The sequence below is a fragment of the Anoplopoma fimbria genome, chromosome 3 (genome assembly GCF_027596085.1).
Source record: "Anoplopoma fimbria isolate UVic2021 breed Golden Eagle Sablefish chromosome 3, Afim_UVic_2022, whole genome shotgun sequence".
NCBI classification, from domain to species: Eukaryota; Metazoa; Chordata; class Actinopteri; order Perciformes; family Anoplopomatidae; genus Anoplopoma; species Anoplopoma fimbria.
In genome coordinates, this window is record NC_072451.1 from 2974618 (window position 1) to 2992263 (window position 17646).

At 37.2% G+C, this 17646-nt stretch overlaps 3 protein-coding genes across 3 annotated transcripts; all 3 read right to left on the reverse strand.

Moving 5' to 3' along the window:
- Positions 1–2283: 2283 nt before the first annotated feature.
- LOC129112349 (tripartite motif-containing protein 16-like) lies at positions 2284–5507 on the reverse strand. Its single transcript, XM_054624416.1, is given in 3 exon segments — positions 2284–3571; positions 3574–4896; positions 5382–5507. Coding segments are annotated over 2 exon segments (1674 nt in total). The 5' UTR covers positions 4739–4896; positions 5382–5507; the 3' UTR covers positions 2284–3062.
- A 2096-nt stretch (positions 5508–7603) lies between these two features.
- Positions 7604–10572, reverse strand: LOC129112358 (tripartite motif-containing protein 16-like). The gene is made up of 2 exons (XM_054624428.1): positions 10416–10572; positions 7604–9737 (listed from the first exon to the last, which is right to left on the reverse strand). Exon 2 carries the CDS (start codon positions 9577–9579, stop codon positions 7906–7908), a length of 1674 nt encoding a protein of 557 aa, XP_054480403.1. The 5' UTR covers positions 9580–9737; positions 10416–10572; the 3' UTR covers positions 7604–7905.
- Positions 10573–12550: 1978 nt separating this feature from the next.
- On the reverse strand, positions 12551–17058 carry epdr1 (ependymin related 1). The gene is made up of 3 exons (XM_054624593.1): positions 16820–17058; positions 13493–13701; positions 12551–12876 (listed from the first exon to the last, which is right to left on the reverse strand). The coding sequence occupies exons 1-3, from the start codon at positions 17056–17058 to the stop codon at positions 12683–12685; spliced, it is 642 nt and encodes a 213-aa protein (XP_054480568.1). The 3' UTR covers positions 12551–12682.
- Positions 17059–17646: the final 588 nt, after the last annotated feature.

Consider the following 17646-nt stretch of genomic DNA (forward strand, 5'->3'; position numbering starts at 1 on the left):
AGACGGCTCCACAGTTTTCAGAATTAGCTCTTCTTCTTTCCTAAAATACTGTTTGATTAATGTTTTAAATTTGATAACATTAACTTAAATACAACAGAGGAATAATATATAAATGAATCACTGCTGAAGAAGTGATGAAAGTCCCAAATAGCTTTTACTTCTTTATAAAGTCCTTTAAGTCCTTTTGAAGAACACAGGTTGAATCCAGAATATACGGTTAATTTAAATGTTAGATGCATCTAAACAAATAAATCAAAACTTTTGCCCTACTGGGAGATGTGAGATATTTTAGTGTTTAACATTTTACAAAATTGTTAAAATGATGCATAATCTCTGGTTGTCAAGGCACTTAAAGAGCTTGTTAATAATGGGTGAACAGTGCAGGTAAACATCTTACTCATGTAAAAGCACAGCAGAATCAAAACATATATAACCCCAAAGTATAAGTACTCTCTGTGCAGAATGATAGAATTCAAAATCACAAAATAGAATAATTGATGCATTAATGTGTTAAATGTTGCAACTGTTAAGGTGGAGCTAGTTTTAATTACTGTATATGCTTTTGGGTGGATTCACGTATAATAATACATCATAATTAATCAGGGGAATTATATTTTGTATCTATAATATAAATCTACAAAGTAACCCAAAGATGTCATATAAATGTGGAGTAAAAAGAATAATATCTGTCTATGAAATGAAGTTCAGGAAAGCACAAGTACCTCGATATTTGATGTTCTACTTGTGTAAATGTACTTTACTGCTAATGTCTCAGTGGGTGAGCTAGAAACTAAATGAAATCTGCATCTGCTGCAATTTCCCTGCATCACTTTTGCAACTTGAAATTTCAGATTTAAAGAAAACTGCATCAGGAAATGCAAAGTGCCTGAGGCGGAGAGGAGGCCAACACCAACACCAACACCACCACCACTGTGGATTCATTAGCATGCATTGCTTGAAACAGTTGTTTTTAAAAGTCTACATCCGGGTTCTTACTTAAAACTGGGTGGCCGGAATATGAAGAGAAGAAAAAAAAGGGCGTGAAGGATTCTGGGATATGAAGTCTATAGCTGGACTAATGGCTTTCGGGGCCCTCTGGTGGTCAGATTGGAGATCTGCAGCTTTTTTGGAGGATTTTATGTATTTATGTTATTATTATTCATTTATGTATTTATATTTGCATTTTTTTATTTTATTATTTATGTTTTTATGCATTTATTTGTTCTATTATTCATTTATTTATTTAGTCTCAGGGTCCACTTAGACACATGGCTCATACTGTACGTGCAGACATCAAAACAGGAAAAAAGAAAAAGACAAGATACCAAAAAGTCATGACTAAATAACAAACTAAAACTATATAACTATAAAACTATAAAATGATATCATAAAAAATAAGATAAAGACGCCAATCCAGAAGAACATGAATGAACCAGATCAGCTGCTTCTGCAGATTTTTTATTGTTTGATATGAAAACTTACATCTGTAGCATTGATCAACTTTTTCCTCATTTAAATAATAGTATCCTTGTATGATCATCTTTTAAGAGTTAATAAACAGACATCATGCTCAAACTTTTATATTTCCATCAACCCTAACAGTGATTCAAGTTTTACTGATGGTTGTAAAGAATATTGTCAATATTAAAATATCACATTTGTGTTCTAGGTTTGAATGTTGTGAGGAGCGACCCGAAATAATTAGAAAAAAGATACAGAGAGGATGAATCTACTCGGGATGTTTCATGCAGTTGTTGAGTTAATAAGCAAACTGTGTAAATGGTGTTTGAGAATCTGGTGGAAAGAACTTTGTTTTTCATTATGGTCATGTGAAGTGGAAATCAGAACGTCAGGAATGAAATGAAGCCTCAGAAAAGACAAAGTGAGAAACTAATTTAAAATATAAGAGCAAAGATTTCCAGATTATATGTGTTTTCTCTTACTTCTGTTCCCACATATTAAGATTTATCTCTCAGGGAAGAGAATTCAAAGGTGACTCGGTAATTCAAAAACATTTTCTCCCATTTTATTTAATTTTTACAGATTATTTTTTCTAGTTTTTCACACTGATGAACAAAAATAAGCTTTTCAGCTAGTAGATTTCACTGAAACATTTAAACGGTTTCTCCAGTTTAATCGTCCATCAACAGATGAGTGCAGTCATGCAGAAGAAGCTCTTTAAAGCTTGTGCTTATTTAAGAATAAAGAATATTTATGGATACGACTGTTTGTGACACCAGAGCTTTGAAACATGAACACATTAAACATGAAAACTGTCTCAGTTGTACTCTTCTATTAGATTCAGATTTTCTACATCAGTTTTGTAATAAACCCTGGAATGAAGACAAGAAGAAAATACTTTGTTCATGTTTGTTTATTCATCATGTAAACTTTCAGTTTGTTCACACATCTCATCATTAAACTGTTAAATGACTCATGCTCAATGATGTCATGTACAGATTCACTTCATCAACACGATTAGTATCTTTGAAATAAATCTCAGCTATGAAAAAGAGCATAATGAATAAACATTTAAATAAATGTAAATTATACATTTCTTTAGAAATATACAAGGTGGCATAAGAACATGTCATCAATAAAACTTGTGATTTCTCTCTTAAGACCTATAAAAAAGGATCAATACAGATATTAAACATTGAGAGCACAGAGAAGTTTACAATGTTGTGCAGAGAAAACAAAATCAACAAAAATATCTACAACAAATAAAGGTTTGTTGCTATACAAATATTCATCAGAAATTTAGAGCACAGAGAAGTTTACACATTCATGCAGAGAAATGTGAGTTCAGGTAAACAGACATCATCATGAGCAGTGATAGCCTCCATGGCTAAACAGAAACAGGAAGGAGAGCCACATAAAGAAAGTCAAACATTTACAGAAGAACTAATGAGAAGATGTCAAAGTACCACCAGAATGTTTGACTGACAGCTGATCTCTGTGCAGTGAAGAAACGCCACAACAATCAGCTCTCAGCAACAAACATGGAGACTAAATGAGATTAAGAGTTAAGACACAGAATTTAACCCTTAAATGACTTCAGTCTATTTGAGTTTACAGAACTCAGCAGTGTCTCCTGAGGAATTAAAAATGCAAAGTCCAGCGTAGAGAGGCTGAGTGAATGTGGTCTGGACTCTGTGGAGGAGAGTCATGGTTTTAGAGACGCTGTAGAAGGACAGAACACCTGCACTGTGATCCAGGTACACTCCTACTCTGGAGGACCGAGGACCAGAGACGGGAGTTTGGACTTTGTTGTACCGAAAGTCATAACTGTTATTTTCACATCTTAATGCCCAAGATTTGTCATTGTATCCAAATATATATTCATCCCAGTGCCCTTTTCTGCTGATATTCTTGTATGCGACTGCTACTTCAACTCCTCCTCCTCTCCACTCCACCTCCCAGTAACAACGTCCAGTCAGATTCCCTCTACTCAGGACCTGCCAACATACAGTGAATCTGTCTGGGTGACTAGAATAAGACTGTTTTCGACTCATTAATGTTGCTTTTCTGTTCCCCTCAGTTAATAACAGACGTGTGTTTACTGTGTTGGATCCAGTGTGATTTCACGTGAATACTTTAAGAATCCAGCTCTGGTGTTTGGTTCTGGTTGTGACAGTAAAACATCCACTTCAGTCACCGTCAGTGAGACGTTTGTCCATTTCTCTCTCAGGACGTCCTGTAGTTTATCTCTGACTTCTGACACAGCCGCTGTCACCTCCTCAAAGTAGAGCAGAGGACGGATGTTGATGCTGGATGAGTCTGTAGACTCACTGAGTGGTGACAGTGAGGGGCAGTTGTGTAGAAACTGGTTGTGGTCCTCTGTGTGTGAGAGCTGCTGCAGCTCAGCGTCGTTCCTCTTCAGCTCAGTGATCTCCTGCTCCAGCTTCTCCTGAAATTTTTTGACTCGACTCACTTCAGTTCTCTGCTGGGATTTGACCTGCTGCTTCACATCGGAGCTTCTTTTCTCCATGAGACGGATCAGCTCGGTGAAGATCTTCTCGCTGTTCTCCACTGTTTTATCAGCAGAGCGGTTGATAGCCTTCACCTCCTGTTGAAGCAGCTTCACGTCTTTCTCTCTGTCCTGGATTCTCTGCTGGATGTTTAGTCGACTCACCTCCAGCTCTCTCTGCCTCTCAGTCCTTTCTGCTGCAGCTGAGACTGTGGCGTGTCCTTTATGTTCATCCATTAAGCAGAGATAACAGATACACTGCTGATCAGTATGACAGAAAATCTTCATCACCTCATTATGACGAGAGCAGATGTTCTCCTGGAGCTTGTTGGAGGGGTCCACCAGCTTGTGTTTTCTTAATTGAGGTACATCATAATGAGGCTGAAGGTGTTTCTCACAGTAAGAGACTAGACACACCAGACAGGACTTGAAAGCTTTCAGTTTCCTCCCAGTGCAGACATCACAGGCTGCATCTTCAGGTCCAGCATAGCAGTGATCAGCAGGAGCAGCTTGGAGTCCAGTTTTCTTCAGTTGCTCCACTAAATCTGACAACATGGTGTTTTTCCCCAGGACAGGCCTCGGTGTGAAGGTCTGCCTACACTGAGGACAACTGTGGAGTTTTTTCCCATCCTCTTCATCCCAGTGGGTTTTAATACAGTTCATGCAGTAGCTGTGTCCACAGTGAATAGTCACCGGATCCTTCAGGAGATCCAGACAGATGGAACAAGAGAAGCTCTCCCGGTCCAGCTGAACTCCTTTCTGCGCCATTTTCACCTCTCAATGACAACGACTGTTTGAGTTTCACTTCTTCAGAATCGACTCTGTTTTGACTTCTGATCTGAACAACATGTGTCTCTGCAGTGAACAGGAAATGGAGCTCTTGCACGTCACCACATCTTGGTTACACCCGTCTGCAAACTGTAGATCTGAAGGGGAGGGAACAAAGAAACACATGAACAGAGAGGAGTTGGCTGTGTTTGAGAGCAGGAGGAGGAGGAGGAGGAGGAGGAGGGAGGGGTTATTGAGCTTTGCTTCATTCCAGGAAGAAGAGCAGTACTTTGTTTCCTGGTTTAAAATGAAGTTAAAACCTGCTCTCTGTCTAAAAACACTCACATTTTAAGTTGTTAAATACTTCTTGGCTCCTCAGGTCATTCATCACATATTTAATGATCTACTTTAAAGCATTCATAACAAAACATTTAAACAGAATACTATTCTGAACTTAACCTGCATTTCAAGCTACAGATGAATTTAAACAAATATCCTCAAACAAGTTATTTACGAGTAGAAATACTACAGTGTTAAACCAATCAATCGATTAACAGAGAAAATAATGACCAGATTGATCCAAAATGAAAATAATCATTAGTCAATAGTTCAAAATACTTTTACTGTCAAAAACCAAACTTACATCTAAAGTTCACTGATGCAGCATTTCAGTCGGATTGTAACTCAGGAAAGAAGTCCAACGTCCAGAAGACATTTGAGGTTCAGGTTGATTTTATTGTGGAGATCAAAATGAAACAACGTTCCTCGTTCAGTCTCTCTCCTGTTCTGATAAAAAAACATGTCACTTCCTGGTTCATCAGCTGACACTGACACACCTTCTTCCTTTAACCCTTCACATGAAGAAGAACCTGCTGCTCAGTGACCCTAGTGTCAACAACAATAACAAGTAACAAAATAATCAAACTAATGAAATATCTACAACACTACTTTTACTATAACAGAGTATCTTTACAGCCTGGCATTCGTACTTTTACTACAAGAAAGTAATTTTACAGTGTAGTATTAGTAGGTTTACCGTAGCAGAGTATTTTAACTGTGTAGTATTAGTACAGAGTATTTTAACTGTGTAGTATTAGTACAGAGTATTTTAATTGTGTTGTATAGAGAGACAATAGAGTTCATTTCTCTGATAAAAACACTGCTTACTTCTACTTTTAGAAGGTATTCTCTGTTTAGAATAACGGGGCTTGGAGACGGCTCCACAGTTTTCAGAATTAGCTCTTCTTCTTACCTAAGATACAGATTGATTAACGGATCGTGTCTGGATTCGTACTCACCCCTATTCAAAAGCAGATAAATTATTTTCGGCCAAACTTGCACCACGATGGAAAGGTCCATATCGGGTGACCAGGAAAGATGGTCCTCTAAACTTTGAGGTGGTCCTGGAAGACTCTGGAGAAGACCTCCATGTTGTTAATGTGGCCAAACTCAAAGCATGCTCTCCCACAGCTGAAGAGATGGACAGGGAACAGCGTCGACGGATCCTCCAAGTCTTTGAAGAGGAAAGCGACGAAGAGGATTTCCCTGGTTTCCCTGCCTCATGTATGGAGGAGGATAGCATTATTAACCCTTTCATGCATAGAGGTCACTACAGTGGACAGCTATTCAAATGTTGTTTTCTTGTATATGCATGGGTTTTGATGGCATAGTTGCACATCCAAGGCTCCCCCTGAGATCAGGTTTGGCTCTGGAAACCACTGGCCCCAGCTCACTGAAGCAAACAATGCAAACAGATGCCATGATGCTGCATGCACACGAAGAACCAAGTACATCTGCATGCAGTGTCTTGTGGCTTTGTGGCCTGGGTGCTTATCTAATTTAATCATAAAAGATAGTCTGCACATTTTCTTTGTATATACATGTATTATTTTATAGTTTTCACATCTTTATATATAATTGTATTCATTTGTTTGTTAAATACATATTTCTTCAGTTGAAAACAAAAACGCATGCTGTCCACCTGAGTGGACATGTAGAAATCTCTTTGAAAAAGTTCTCTTTTAAAGTTCAAATCTTGTTTTTCATGCCTAAAGAGCAATAAAAACACTTGGTAAAAAAATCCTGACAGAGGTTGTCATAATTCATGCATGAAAGGGTTAAAAAGCACATTGCACTTTAATTTTATTTTTTGTTGTGTGGGCTTTGGGGACTGTGGGATTTTTGAGGGTTCTTGTCCTGTGTGTGTGAAAATCTTAAATATATGAATATTTTGCAATGCTCTAAACTTGTGTGTTTGTGTTCTTGTTCGGGGTAAATAGGTCATTCAATGTGTGGGATGTAGATTTAAAATCGATGTGCAGCCTTTGTGACGGTTGTTTGTGAACATAAAAAGAAAAAAGGACAAAACTACTAACATAAAGAAAAACGTGACTGACGATTCTTAAATGTCAGGAGAGAAATCTGGCTGGCACCCCTGACCAAATAAGAAAATTAAAAGACCACAGAAAGTCAAACCGTCACACACTGAGATGCTCACTCTAAGAGTCCAATAGAAAAAAGTAACTTATGAACATCACTTCCTGTTACTCTGATTATTTACTATTGGCTCTCTTCCTCTTCAGTGCAGCTATTCACAATCCCCACTAGGTGTTATTAAAGGACATACAATATAAACCAATACACTGATTCCAATACAATGATCATAATAATTAAAGTATTATAATAGCTCATAGGTCTGCCAAACTAATAAATGCAAATGTGATAATAGATTTTTTTTTTACAAATTTACACAAAGAGAACAAGATATCTAGGATAAATGAAGGTCTGGTGCTTTCTCTCTTAAGAACCATGCAGTGGAAGAGAAACAACAATATAAATGCATCAATACAAATATTCATCAAACTTTTAGAGCTCAGAGAAGTTGAAACATTCATGCAGAGAAATGTGAGTTCAGGTAAACAGACATCATCATGAGCAGTGATAGCCTCCATGACTAAACAGACACAGGAAGGAGAGCCACATAAAGAAAGTCAAACATTTACAGAAGAACTAATGAGAAGATGTCAAAGTACCACCAGAATGTTTGACTGACAGCTGATCTCTGTGCAGTGAAGAAACGCCACAACAATCAGCTCTCAGAGACAAACATGGAGACTAAATGAGTTTAAGAGTTAAGACACAGAATTTAACCCTTAAATGACTTCAGTCTATTTGAGTTTACAGAACTCAGCAGTGGATCCAAATGAACAAAAAAGAAGTCCAGCATGGAGAGGCTGAGTGAATGTGGTCTGGACTCTGTGGAGGAGAGTCATGGTTTCAGAGACGCTGTAGAAGGACAGAACACCTGCACTGTGATCCAGGTACACTCCTACTCTGGAGGACCGAGGACCTGAGACGGGAGTTTGGACTTTGTTGTACACAAAATTATAATTCTTTTTGTCACATCTTAATGCCCAAGATTTATCATTCCATCCAAATCCACATTCATCCCAGCCCCCTTTTCTGCTGATATTCTTGTATGCGACTGCTACAAAAACTCCTCCTCCTCTCCACTCCACCTCCCAGTAACAACGTCCAGTCAGACTCTCTCTACTCAGGACCTGCCAACATCCAGTGAATCTGTCTGTGTGACTAGAATACGACTGTTTCCGACTCATTAATGTTGCTTTTCTGTTCCCCTCAGTTAATAACAGACGTTTGTTTACTGTGTTTGGATCCAGTGTGATTTCACGTGAATACTTTAAGAATCCAGCTCTGGTCTTTGGTTCTGGTTGTGTCAGTAAAACAATCATTTCAGTCATCATCAGTGAGACGTTTGTCCATTTCTCTCTCAGAACGTCCTGTAATTTATCTGTGACTTCTGACACAGCCGCTGTCACCTCCTCAAAGTAGAGCAGAGGACGGATGTTGATGCTGGATGAGTCTGTAGACTCACTGAGTGCTGACAGTGAGGGGTAGTTGTGTAGAAACTGGTTGTGGTCCTCTGTGTGTGAGAGCTGCTGCAGCTCAGCGTCGTTCCTCTTCAGCTCAGTGATCTCCTGCTCCAGCTTCTCCTGAAGCTCTTTGACTTGACTCACTTCAGTTCTCTGCTGGGATCTGACCTGCTGCTTCACATCGGAGCTTCTTTTCTCCATGAGACGGATCAGCTCGGTGAAGATCTTCTCGCTGTCCTCCACTGTTTTATCAGCAGAGCGGTTGATAGCCTTCACCTCCTGTTGAAGCAGCTTCACGTCTTTCTCTCTGTCCTGGATTCTCTGCTGGATGTTTAGTCGACTCACCTCCAGCTCTCTCTGCCTCTCAGTCCTTTCTGCTGCAGCTGAGACTGTGTCGTGTCCTTTATGTTCATCCACAGGGCAGAGATAACAGATACACTGTTGATCAGTGCGGCAGAACATCTTCATCACCTCATCGTGACGAGAGCAGATGTTCTCCTGGAGCTTGTTGGAGGGGTCCACCAGCTTGTGTTTTCTTAATTGAGGTACATCATAATGAGGCTGAAGGTGTTTCTCACAGTAAGAGACTAGACACACCAGACAGGACTTGAAGGCTTTCAGTTTCCTCCCGGTGCAGACATCACAGGCCACATCTTCAGGTCCAGCATAGCAGAGATCAGCAGGAGCAGCTTGGAGTCCAGTCTTCTTCAGTTGCTCCACTAAATCTGCCAACATGGTGTTTTTCCCCAGGACAGGCCTCGGTGTGAAGGTCTGCAAACACTGAGGACAGCTGTGGAGTTTCTTCTCATCCTCTTCATCCCAGTGGGTTTTAATACAGTTCATGCAGTAGCTGTGTCCACAGTGAATAGTCACCGGATCCTTCAGGAGATCCAGACAGATGGAACAAGAGAAGCTCTCCCGGTTAAGCTGATCTCCTTTCTGCGCCATTTTCACCTCTCAATGACAACGACTGTGTGAGTTTCACTTCTTCAGAATCGACACTATTTTGACTTCTGATCTGAACAACATGTGTCTCTGCAGTGAACAGGAAATGGAGCTCTTGCACGTCACCACATCTTGGTTACACCCGTCTGCAAACTGTAGATCTGAAGGGGAGGGAACAAGGAAATACATGAACAGAGAGGAGCTGGCTGTGATTGAGAGCAGGAGGAGGGGGGGGGGGGAGGAGGAGGGAGCGGTTATTGAGCTTTGCTTCACTCCAGGAAGAAGAGCAGTACTTTGTTTCCTGGATTAAAATGCAGTTAAAATCTGCTCTCCGTCTAAAAACACTCACATTTTAAGTTGTTAAATACTTCTTGGCTCCTCAGGTCATTTATCACATATTTAATGATCTACTTTAAAGCATTCATAACAAAACATTTAAACAGAATACTATTCTGAACTTAACCTGCATTTCAAACTACAGATGAATTTAAACAAATATCCTCAAACAAGTTATTTACTAGTAGAAATACTACAGTGTTCAACCAATCAATCTATTAATTAAGAAAATAATGACCAGATTGATCCATAATGAAAATAATTATTAGTCAATAGTTCAAAAAGAGCTCCAGCTCAACCAACTACAACAGTAAAATCCTGCTTTTACATGAATGCATGAGTCATAATGATCTAATGATAGATAGTAAAACAGCCACAGTTTGAATATTTTAACAACATTTTAATGACTGTAATGAAATACTTTTTCTGAAGGAAAGTTTTACTGTAACAGAGTATTTTCACTGTGTGGCATTAGTACTTTTACTGTCAAAAACCAAACTTACCTCTAAAGTTCACTGATGCAGCATTTCAGTGGGATTGTAACTCAGGAAAGAAGTCCAACGTCCAGAAGAGATTTGAGGTTCAGGTTGATTTTATTGTGGAGATCAAAATGAACCAACGTTCCTCGTTCAGTCTCTCTCCTGTTCTGATAAAGAAACATGTCACTTCCTGGTTCATCAGCTGACACTGACACACCTTCTTCCTTTAACCCTTCACATGAAGAAGAACCTGCTGCTCAGTGACCCTAGTGTCAACAACAATAACAAACAACAAAATAATCAAACTAATGAAATATCTACAACACTACTTTTACTATAACAGAGTATTTTACAATGTGGCATTTGTACTTTTACTGTAACTGGGTATTTCTACTGTGTAGTATTAGTAGGTTTACCGTAGCAGAGTATTTTAACTGTGTAGTATTAGTACAGAGTATTTTAACTGTGTAGTATTAGTACAGTGTATTTTAACTGTGTAGTATTAGTACAGAGTATTTTAACTGTGTAGTATTAGTACAGAGTATTTTAACTGTGCAGTATAGAGAGAGTGTGTTTAACACTTGTTAACAATAGAGTTCATTTCTCTGATAAAAACACTGCTTACTTCTACTTTTAGAAGGTATTCTCTGTTTAGAATAACGGGGTTTGGAGACGGCTCCACAGTTTTCAGAATTAGCTCTTCTTCTTTCCTAAAATACTGTTTGATTAATGTTTTAAATTTGATAACATTAACTTAAATACAACAGAGGAATAATATATAAATGAATCACTGCTGTAGAAATGATGAAAGTCCAAAATAGTTTTTACTTATTTGATAAAGTCCTTTAAGTCCTTTTGAAGAAAACAGGTTGAATCCAGAATATACGGTGAATTTAAATGTATGTATGCATCTAAACAAATAAATCAAATGTGTTACTTCTTACAACCCTGAATCCCACAGGACATGAACGCACCACATCACTTGGCTCTGCAGTTCAGTTGGAGACCGTGATGTCTGGATGAATCTGGAACATTTCCTGCTTTGTCACAATTAACCAACACCTTCTTTAAAGTTACTACCAGGAACGTTCATTCTGTGTTGACTTTTGATCTGGGTCTGTCCACGGTGGACTGGTCTCTGCTGGAGTCTGAGCTGAAGGAGTTTCTGGTGAACCTGCATGATCCGACCCGGTGGCTCCGATGACGAGCTTTAAGAATAACTATGAGAGGTGGCAAACAGATGTCCTTGAAAGAAAAACGCACCACGTTTTACTAGTTTCCAATCAGTAACTTTATTGATAAAATTCCATATAACCCATAATGACACCCTGCTGCACACACAATTGTCTGTAATCAGAAAAAAACACATTTTAAACCTAAAAAAGGTCACTGTGAGGCCGAAGAAACATGCCTGAATCTAAAAGAAACTAAAATCATAATGCCTTTGATTTGTATTCATTATTCTGTCCACTCATGTTAATGAGGCACTTCATGTGTTTGATGGAATATTTAGATTTCTATCAAACTGCCTGTCGTGAGCAACACAATTAGCAAACACTCATTAGCATGTAGTCACAATGCTTCATGGAAACACAACTGTTTGTTGTTGGCTAGCCTTGTAGCTTAAAAATGAACAAAAACAATTTGTTGCATTGACGAGCGCCAACAACACTAAAAGTCACATGTTTAGCATGAAGCTAATTGTTTAAAGCTCATTGGTCCAAATAACAGTTTTCGCAATTTAGCAGCAAATCATCAAACATTCTATGAAACACGGGACCAAAGACTGCGTCTGACATCACTCCCTTTTTACTGTCCGAGTGCCGTCTCTCTTGTTTATTCAAAGTTTATTCATATTGAACGTGTCGCAGCTTCACCAAATTCAACTCTGCACGTTCTTATTCCCCCAACAATACACCCGCCAAGCGTGAAGTAGATCGGTTCAACGGTTCTCGAGGTATGCAAAGGACACACAGACAGGCTCTGTGGTAAAGTTAACAATACGCCATTTTATTAGACTGTCTGAATTCAGAGTTTACGCACTATATAAAGACTACAAACACTACTTCCTGCTGACAATCCCTAAATGGAAGGTGCCAGATTTTATGGATGCAAAAATAATAACTACACCTGTAAGTGACAATGCAAAATAAATATGATTAAGAGTCTGAAATCTCACTTCTCACTGCGAGTGAACTATTGAGTGTCTGTTTTATAGGAAGTAGTGGACGAGTGAACAAGGGAGTGATTTCAGGCTGCTGCTAAGAGTCTCAGGTTAAAAGTTGAAGGCCTCAGCAGTCGGACTCGGCCATCCTCTCGGGCCGAGCTGATTGACAGGTGGCGGGCGGGGTGAAGACGTCGGGGTCGCTGATGCCCAGCTGGAGGTTGAAGAAGCGGGTGGAGGTGGTGACGCTGCTGTTCTTGGCGTAGGTCTCCTGCACCGGGTAGCAGTCCTTCAGGGTGTAAACGCCCACCCAGGTCTCATCTGGTGGAGAGACAAGCAGAAAAGGTTGATTTTATTAAAAACCTTCCTGAAAGAAGAAACCCGCTGGAAGGGGTTTGCTTTTATGCATCTGAAGGAAGTGTTGAATCTAGAGAAACACCGGCTTAAAGGTGCCTTCTGAACCCAAAACCCCAAACCCCATTGAAAGGCATGTTTTCTTTAAACAATCGCCAAAACTACATTATCATTATTGTCAAATTTTCATCTTCATGACAGTACTTGAACACATCATGTGAGATGAACGCTTCCATCAGAAAAAAGCAGCCAAAACAGCTTAAAATTGTGATATTTCATCAGAAAACATTTAATTCTACATGTCTTATTTAAAATCTCAAAATAAACCTTTTGCTTTAACCAGATTCTGTAAAAAACATTAAATTCTGAGCTCCTCAGCGCAACTAGGAAGCCATGATCGATTCATCTGAGACCAACAGTCACGTGACAAAAAAATCCATGAAATTTCAAATGAACTGCAGGCTGCTGAACACAGAGCAGAGAGGAGAGGAGAGGCTGTAAAAATGTAAGAAGTTCCTTTTTAGTATGAATAATGGCACCACTGTGTAGAAAGCCACAGGCGTTAAAAAAAACCAAGACTCACGTTGGCGTGCCGGCTTCCTGTCCGACCACTCCTGAACCTCCACGTTGTCCCCGGGGCCTCCGATGAAGTACTGGTCCTCGAAGGTGGAGTTGTCTGGGATGTTGAAGGGATCCCAGGCCTCCGTCAGAGCGATCTTTGAGCAGTCCTTTGTCTTCTGGTCGATCTGGAACATCACCATGCTCTGGTACAAGTAGATGTACTCAAAAAACCTGGAGCAGACGGAGACAACGGGGGTGAAGCCGATGTGGAAGTGTCTTAAAACCTGCATTCTCTCTAGTGTCCATCAGGGGGCGACTCCTCTGGTTGTATAGAAGTCTATGAGAAAATGACTCTACTTCTCTCTTGATTTATTCCCTCAGTAAACATTGTAAACATGAGTTTATGGTCTCAATCTCTAGTTTCAAGTCTTCTTCAATACAGCATGATGTTCATTTAGTAAATGATGCTCCATTTAGAGTCAAACAGACCATAAAGCAGGGGATGCTTTAGGGCGGGGCTACACACTGATTGACAGGTCGACACCAGAGACGTATACGGCGTCTCTACGTCACTCCTCCTCAGTCCAAATATGGTCACTTCCTGTTTATTGGTTGCGATAAAAACAACATGGCGACCGCCAAATCGGCGAACTCTACGCTTCAAAATGGCAGTCCACAAACCAATGGGTGACATCACCTTGACTACGAACACTTCTTATATACGGTCTATGCTTCAACCCATTCTAAAACATTTGGAAATGAACTACAGTCAAAAAAGTGATTGAAATACCTCTTAAAAAATACATTATTTACAATGTTTGATACTGAAGATACTGTAAATCAACACACAGCATGCAGAGGGAACAGGATTTGTATTCTAATACATCATTGAGTGCTGACTTTATGAAGAAAATAACAAAGTTGGAACAGCAGACTTCAGTCCTGGCAGAGACTCAGTGTTGGTTAACTCTTGCAAAACTGCTGCAGTAAATATAAATACACACTTTAAACCCTGAGTACTGCAGCGCTACTACAAGCTGTTAGAAGTGGAGTCAACTCAAACTGTTCATATTAAGAAAATAAATGGCATTTTCAAATGAAAATGGTTTATAGTTTATTGAAAATGGAGCCGGTTTGGTAAATTAAAACATGTTTTGTATATAATGTATACATAAATAACAAAAGTGATACTTTCTATTAAGAGACCTTTAAAAAAAGAGCTTAACTGATGGTTATTAAGTAATTTTCTAATGTTTTATAAATCAGTTATAGGCCAGGAATACTAACAACGTTTGGGTTGCCAGGTAGTGAAAAATATCTTTGACTTATTGAACCATATGAACAATTCCCTCCTGAAAAAAGGCTGCAGAGAATCTGGAAAGTTATATCATTGTGTATTTTCATTTGTATATATATTTAATGTTAAAGTATTTCTATGGTGTTATTATTATTATTATTATTATTATTATTATTATTATTATTATTATTATTATTATAAATGCTTTCCTTTTAATATAATAAAGCATAACAAATAATACGAACAGGTCTCCGGATGCCAGGTTGTGAAAAGAAAACACATGAAAACACCTTTGACTACTCACTTTTTTGATTTGGAACAAAAATAAGTTGATTAAAAAGGTATTAAGCAATTATTAATGCTATTACAAAAATGTGTAAATGCATTATGACCAATCAGAGAGGAGGAACCCCGGACAAAGGGATGTTTCACAACCTGGCAACTCAAAAATTGTTCTTATTAACGGTTTATTAGTAGTTGAAATAGTTGTTGTTTTTTTCTCTGTCTGTAAATATAGTATTTCAGTTATTGTTGTTTTTTCTACTGTTTTTTTTATTGCTTATTTATAATACTTGTTTTATTTTATTTTTATTTTTCATTTTTTATTTTATTTTTTATTTTTTTTATTTTTAGCTTGTCTTCTTCTGCTATGTCTCTTGTGTGCACTTTACTCTGCGCTGTTGTAAGTCTGCAAATTTCCCGCTGCGGGACTAATAAAGGATTATCTTATCTTATCTTATCTTATAACAGATTTAGCTGATGATTTATTAACATTAATAGAGCTTTTATTTACTCTTCATCAGCAAGTGATACTGTGACGTCTATCGTCTTATTATCTTAATTCATTAGATATATAGTATATCTTTTTTTCATTTCAACATAATTTAATGAAGCCGCTTTAACGGGAGGGTTTACAAGGATTATTTTTTTTTTTTTTTTAAGTGTCCCAATAATACCTTATTATTGTGATATTTCCAATGACGTTGATGTTTAGAAATATATATCACTGCAGGAAAACAATAGGTGGTTTATCAGATTATAAAGGCAGTTATTTAGCTTTATATACATATATTTATATAAATACATGTATTTATATATATATATATATACATATACATATATGTATATAGATAGATAGATAGATAGATAGATAGATAGATAGACATATATTTATATAAATACATATATTTATATATATATATGTATTTATATATATATATGTATAGAGAGAGAGAGAGAGATAGATAGACATATATTTATAGATAATACATAATAATATAATATATATATATGTATATATATATTAAATGGTTCATCCACTTACACATAATATATTAACAGTGTTGCATTAGGCAGATATATTTATATATATATATATTTTTTTTTTTAATATATATAAATGTATTTATATATATATAGATAGATAGATAGATAGATAGATAGATAGACATATATTTATAGATAATACATAATAATATATATATATGTATTTATATAAGATAGATAGATAGACATATATTTATAGATAATAGATAATAATATATATATATTTATATATATGTATTTATATATAGATAGATAGATATATATAGATAGATAGATAGATAGATAGATATTTATAGATAATACATATATATATATATATATATATATATATATATATATATATATATATATAAATATATATATTAAATGGTTCATCCACCTACACATTACATATTAACAGTGTTGCATTAGGCAGATATATTTATATATATATATTATATATATATATATATATATATATATATATATATATATATATATATATATATATATATATATATATATTAAATGGTTCATCCACTTCCACATTACATATGAACAGTATTGCATTATAGATATATATATATATATATATATATATATAGATATATATATATATATATATATATATATATATATATATATAAATATATATATTAAATGGTTCATCCACTTCCACATTACATATGAACAGTGTTGCATTAGTCAGACATAGGACAGACATATTAATTAAATAAAGGCTCTCACTTCTGACAGGGTGTGTGCTTCTTGTTCTGCTGCAGGACTCGGATCCTCTGCTCCAGGCCGTCGTAGGAGACTGCTGCTCGGCTGTTCCTCCCGGTGCCGTGGTCGAACATCACCCATCTGCCCTCCCACTGCAGCGGGGCAGAGCAGGGCTCAGCGGCCGGCGAGGACGCGTCCATCCCGGGGAGGCCGAGGACCAAGGCCCCGGCGGCGGCCAGAGACAAGAGCAGCAGCCTGTGCATGGTGTCAGCTGATGATGATGAAGATGATGAAGATGATGATGATGGGTGGTGTTGTTGTTGTTGTTTCAGGTTGAGGTTTTCAAAATAAATGCTTTAATGAACAGCATGAATATTGGAGAGAGAGAGATGATGATGATTCCAGTGTTTTCAAGTTTTTGTGAAATAAATAATCAAAGAAAAATACATTTGAATAAATAAGAAATTATTTCCCCAGAAATTAAATTTAGTTAAGTAAATCAAAAAGAAGACCTAATAGATAAAATAATACATAAAGGGGAGGTAAACTACTAAATAACAAGGCCAAATAATTGAAATATTGAAGATACTTGCAATTGCAAGTTTAATTTTCTGAAGTAAAATTGTTGCAATAAGTTAAAACATAAACTTACTTTGCTAAATTTAGTGGTAATACAATAGTTATCAGGTTAATAATACAGTAAGCTAGAGCTAATTGTGAACTATTTCATTTTGGACTGAAACTAATGATTATTTTCATTAAGGATACATTTTTCTGATTATTTTATCAAACAAAAATGATTGTAAAAAATCTGCAAATATTGGGAAATGTTGGTACCTGTACCCCGAGTT

What these genes read in the sequence shown, in the direction of transcription:
- LOC129112358 (XM_054624428.1), bottom strand. Translation starts at nt 9,579, where the DNA reads ATGGCGCAGAAAGGAGATCAGCTTAACCGGGAGAGCTTCTCTTGTTCC.
- epdr1 (XM_054624593.1), bottom strand. Translation starts at nt 17,058, where the DNA reads ATGCACAGGCTGCTGCTCTTGTCTCTGGCCGCCGCCGGGGCCTTGGTC. An exon ending in AAGCACACACCCTGTCAGAA is followed by an intron (nt 13,702 to 16,819) that starts GTGAGAGCCTTT and finishes CGTCTGCTCCAG; the next exon opens with GTTTTTTGAGTACATCTACT. An exon ending in CAGGAAGCCGGCACGCCAAC is followed by an intron (nt 12,877 to 13,492) that starts GTGAGTCTTGGT and finishes TCTCTCCACCAG; the next exon opens with ATGAGACCTGGGTGGGCGTT.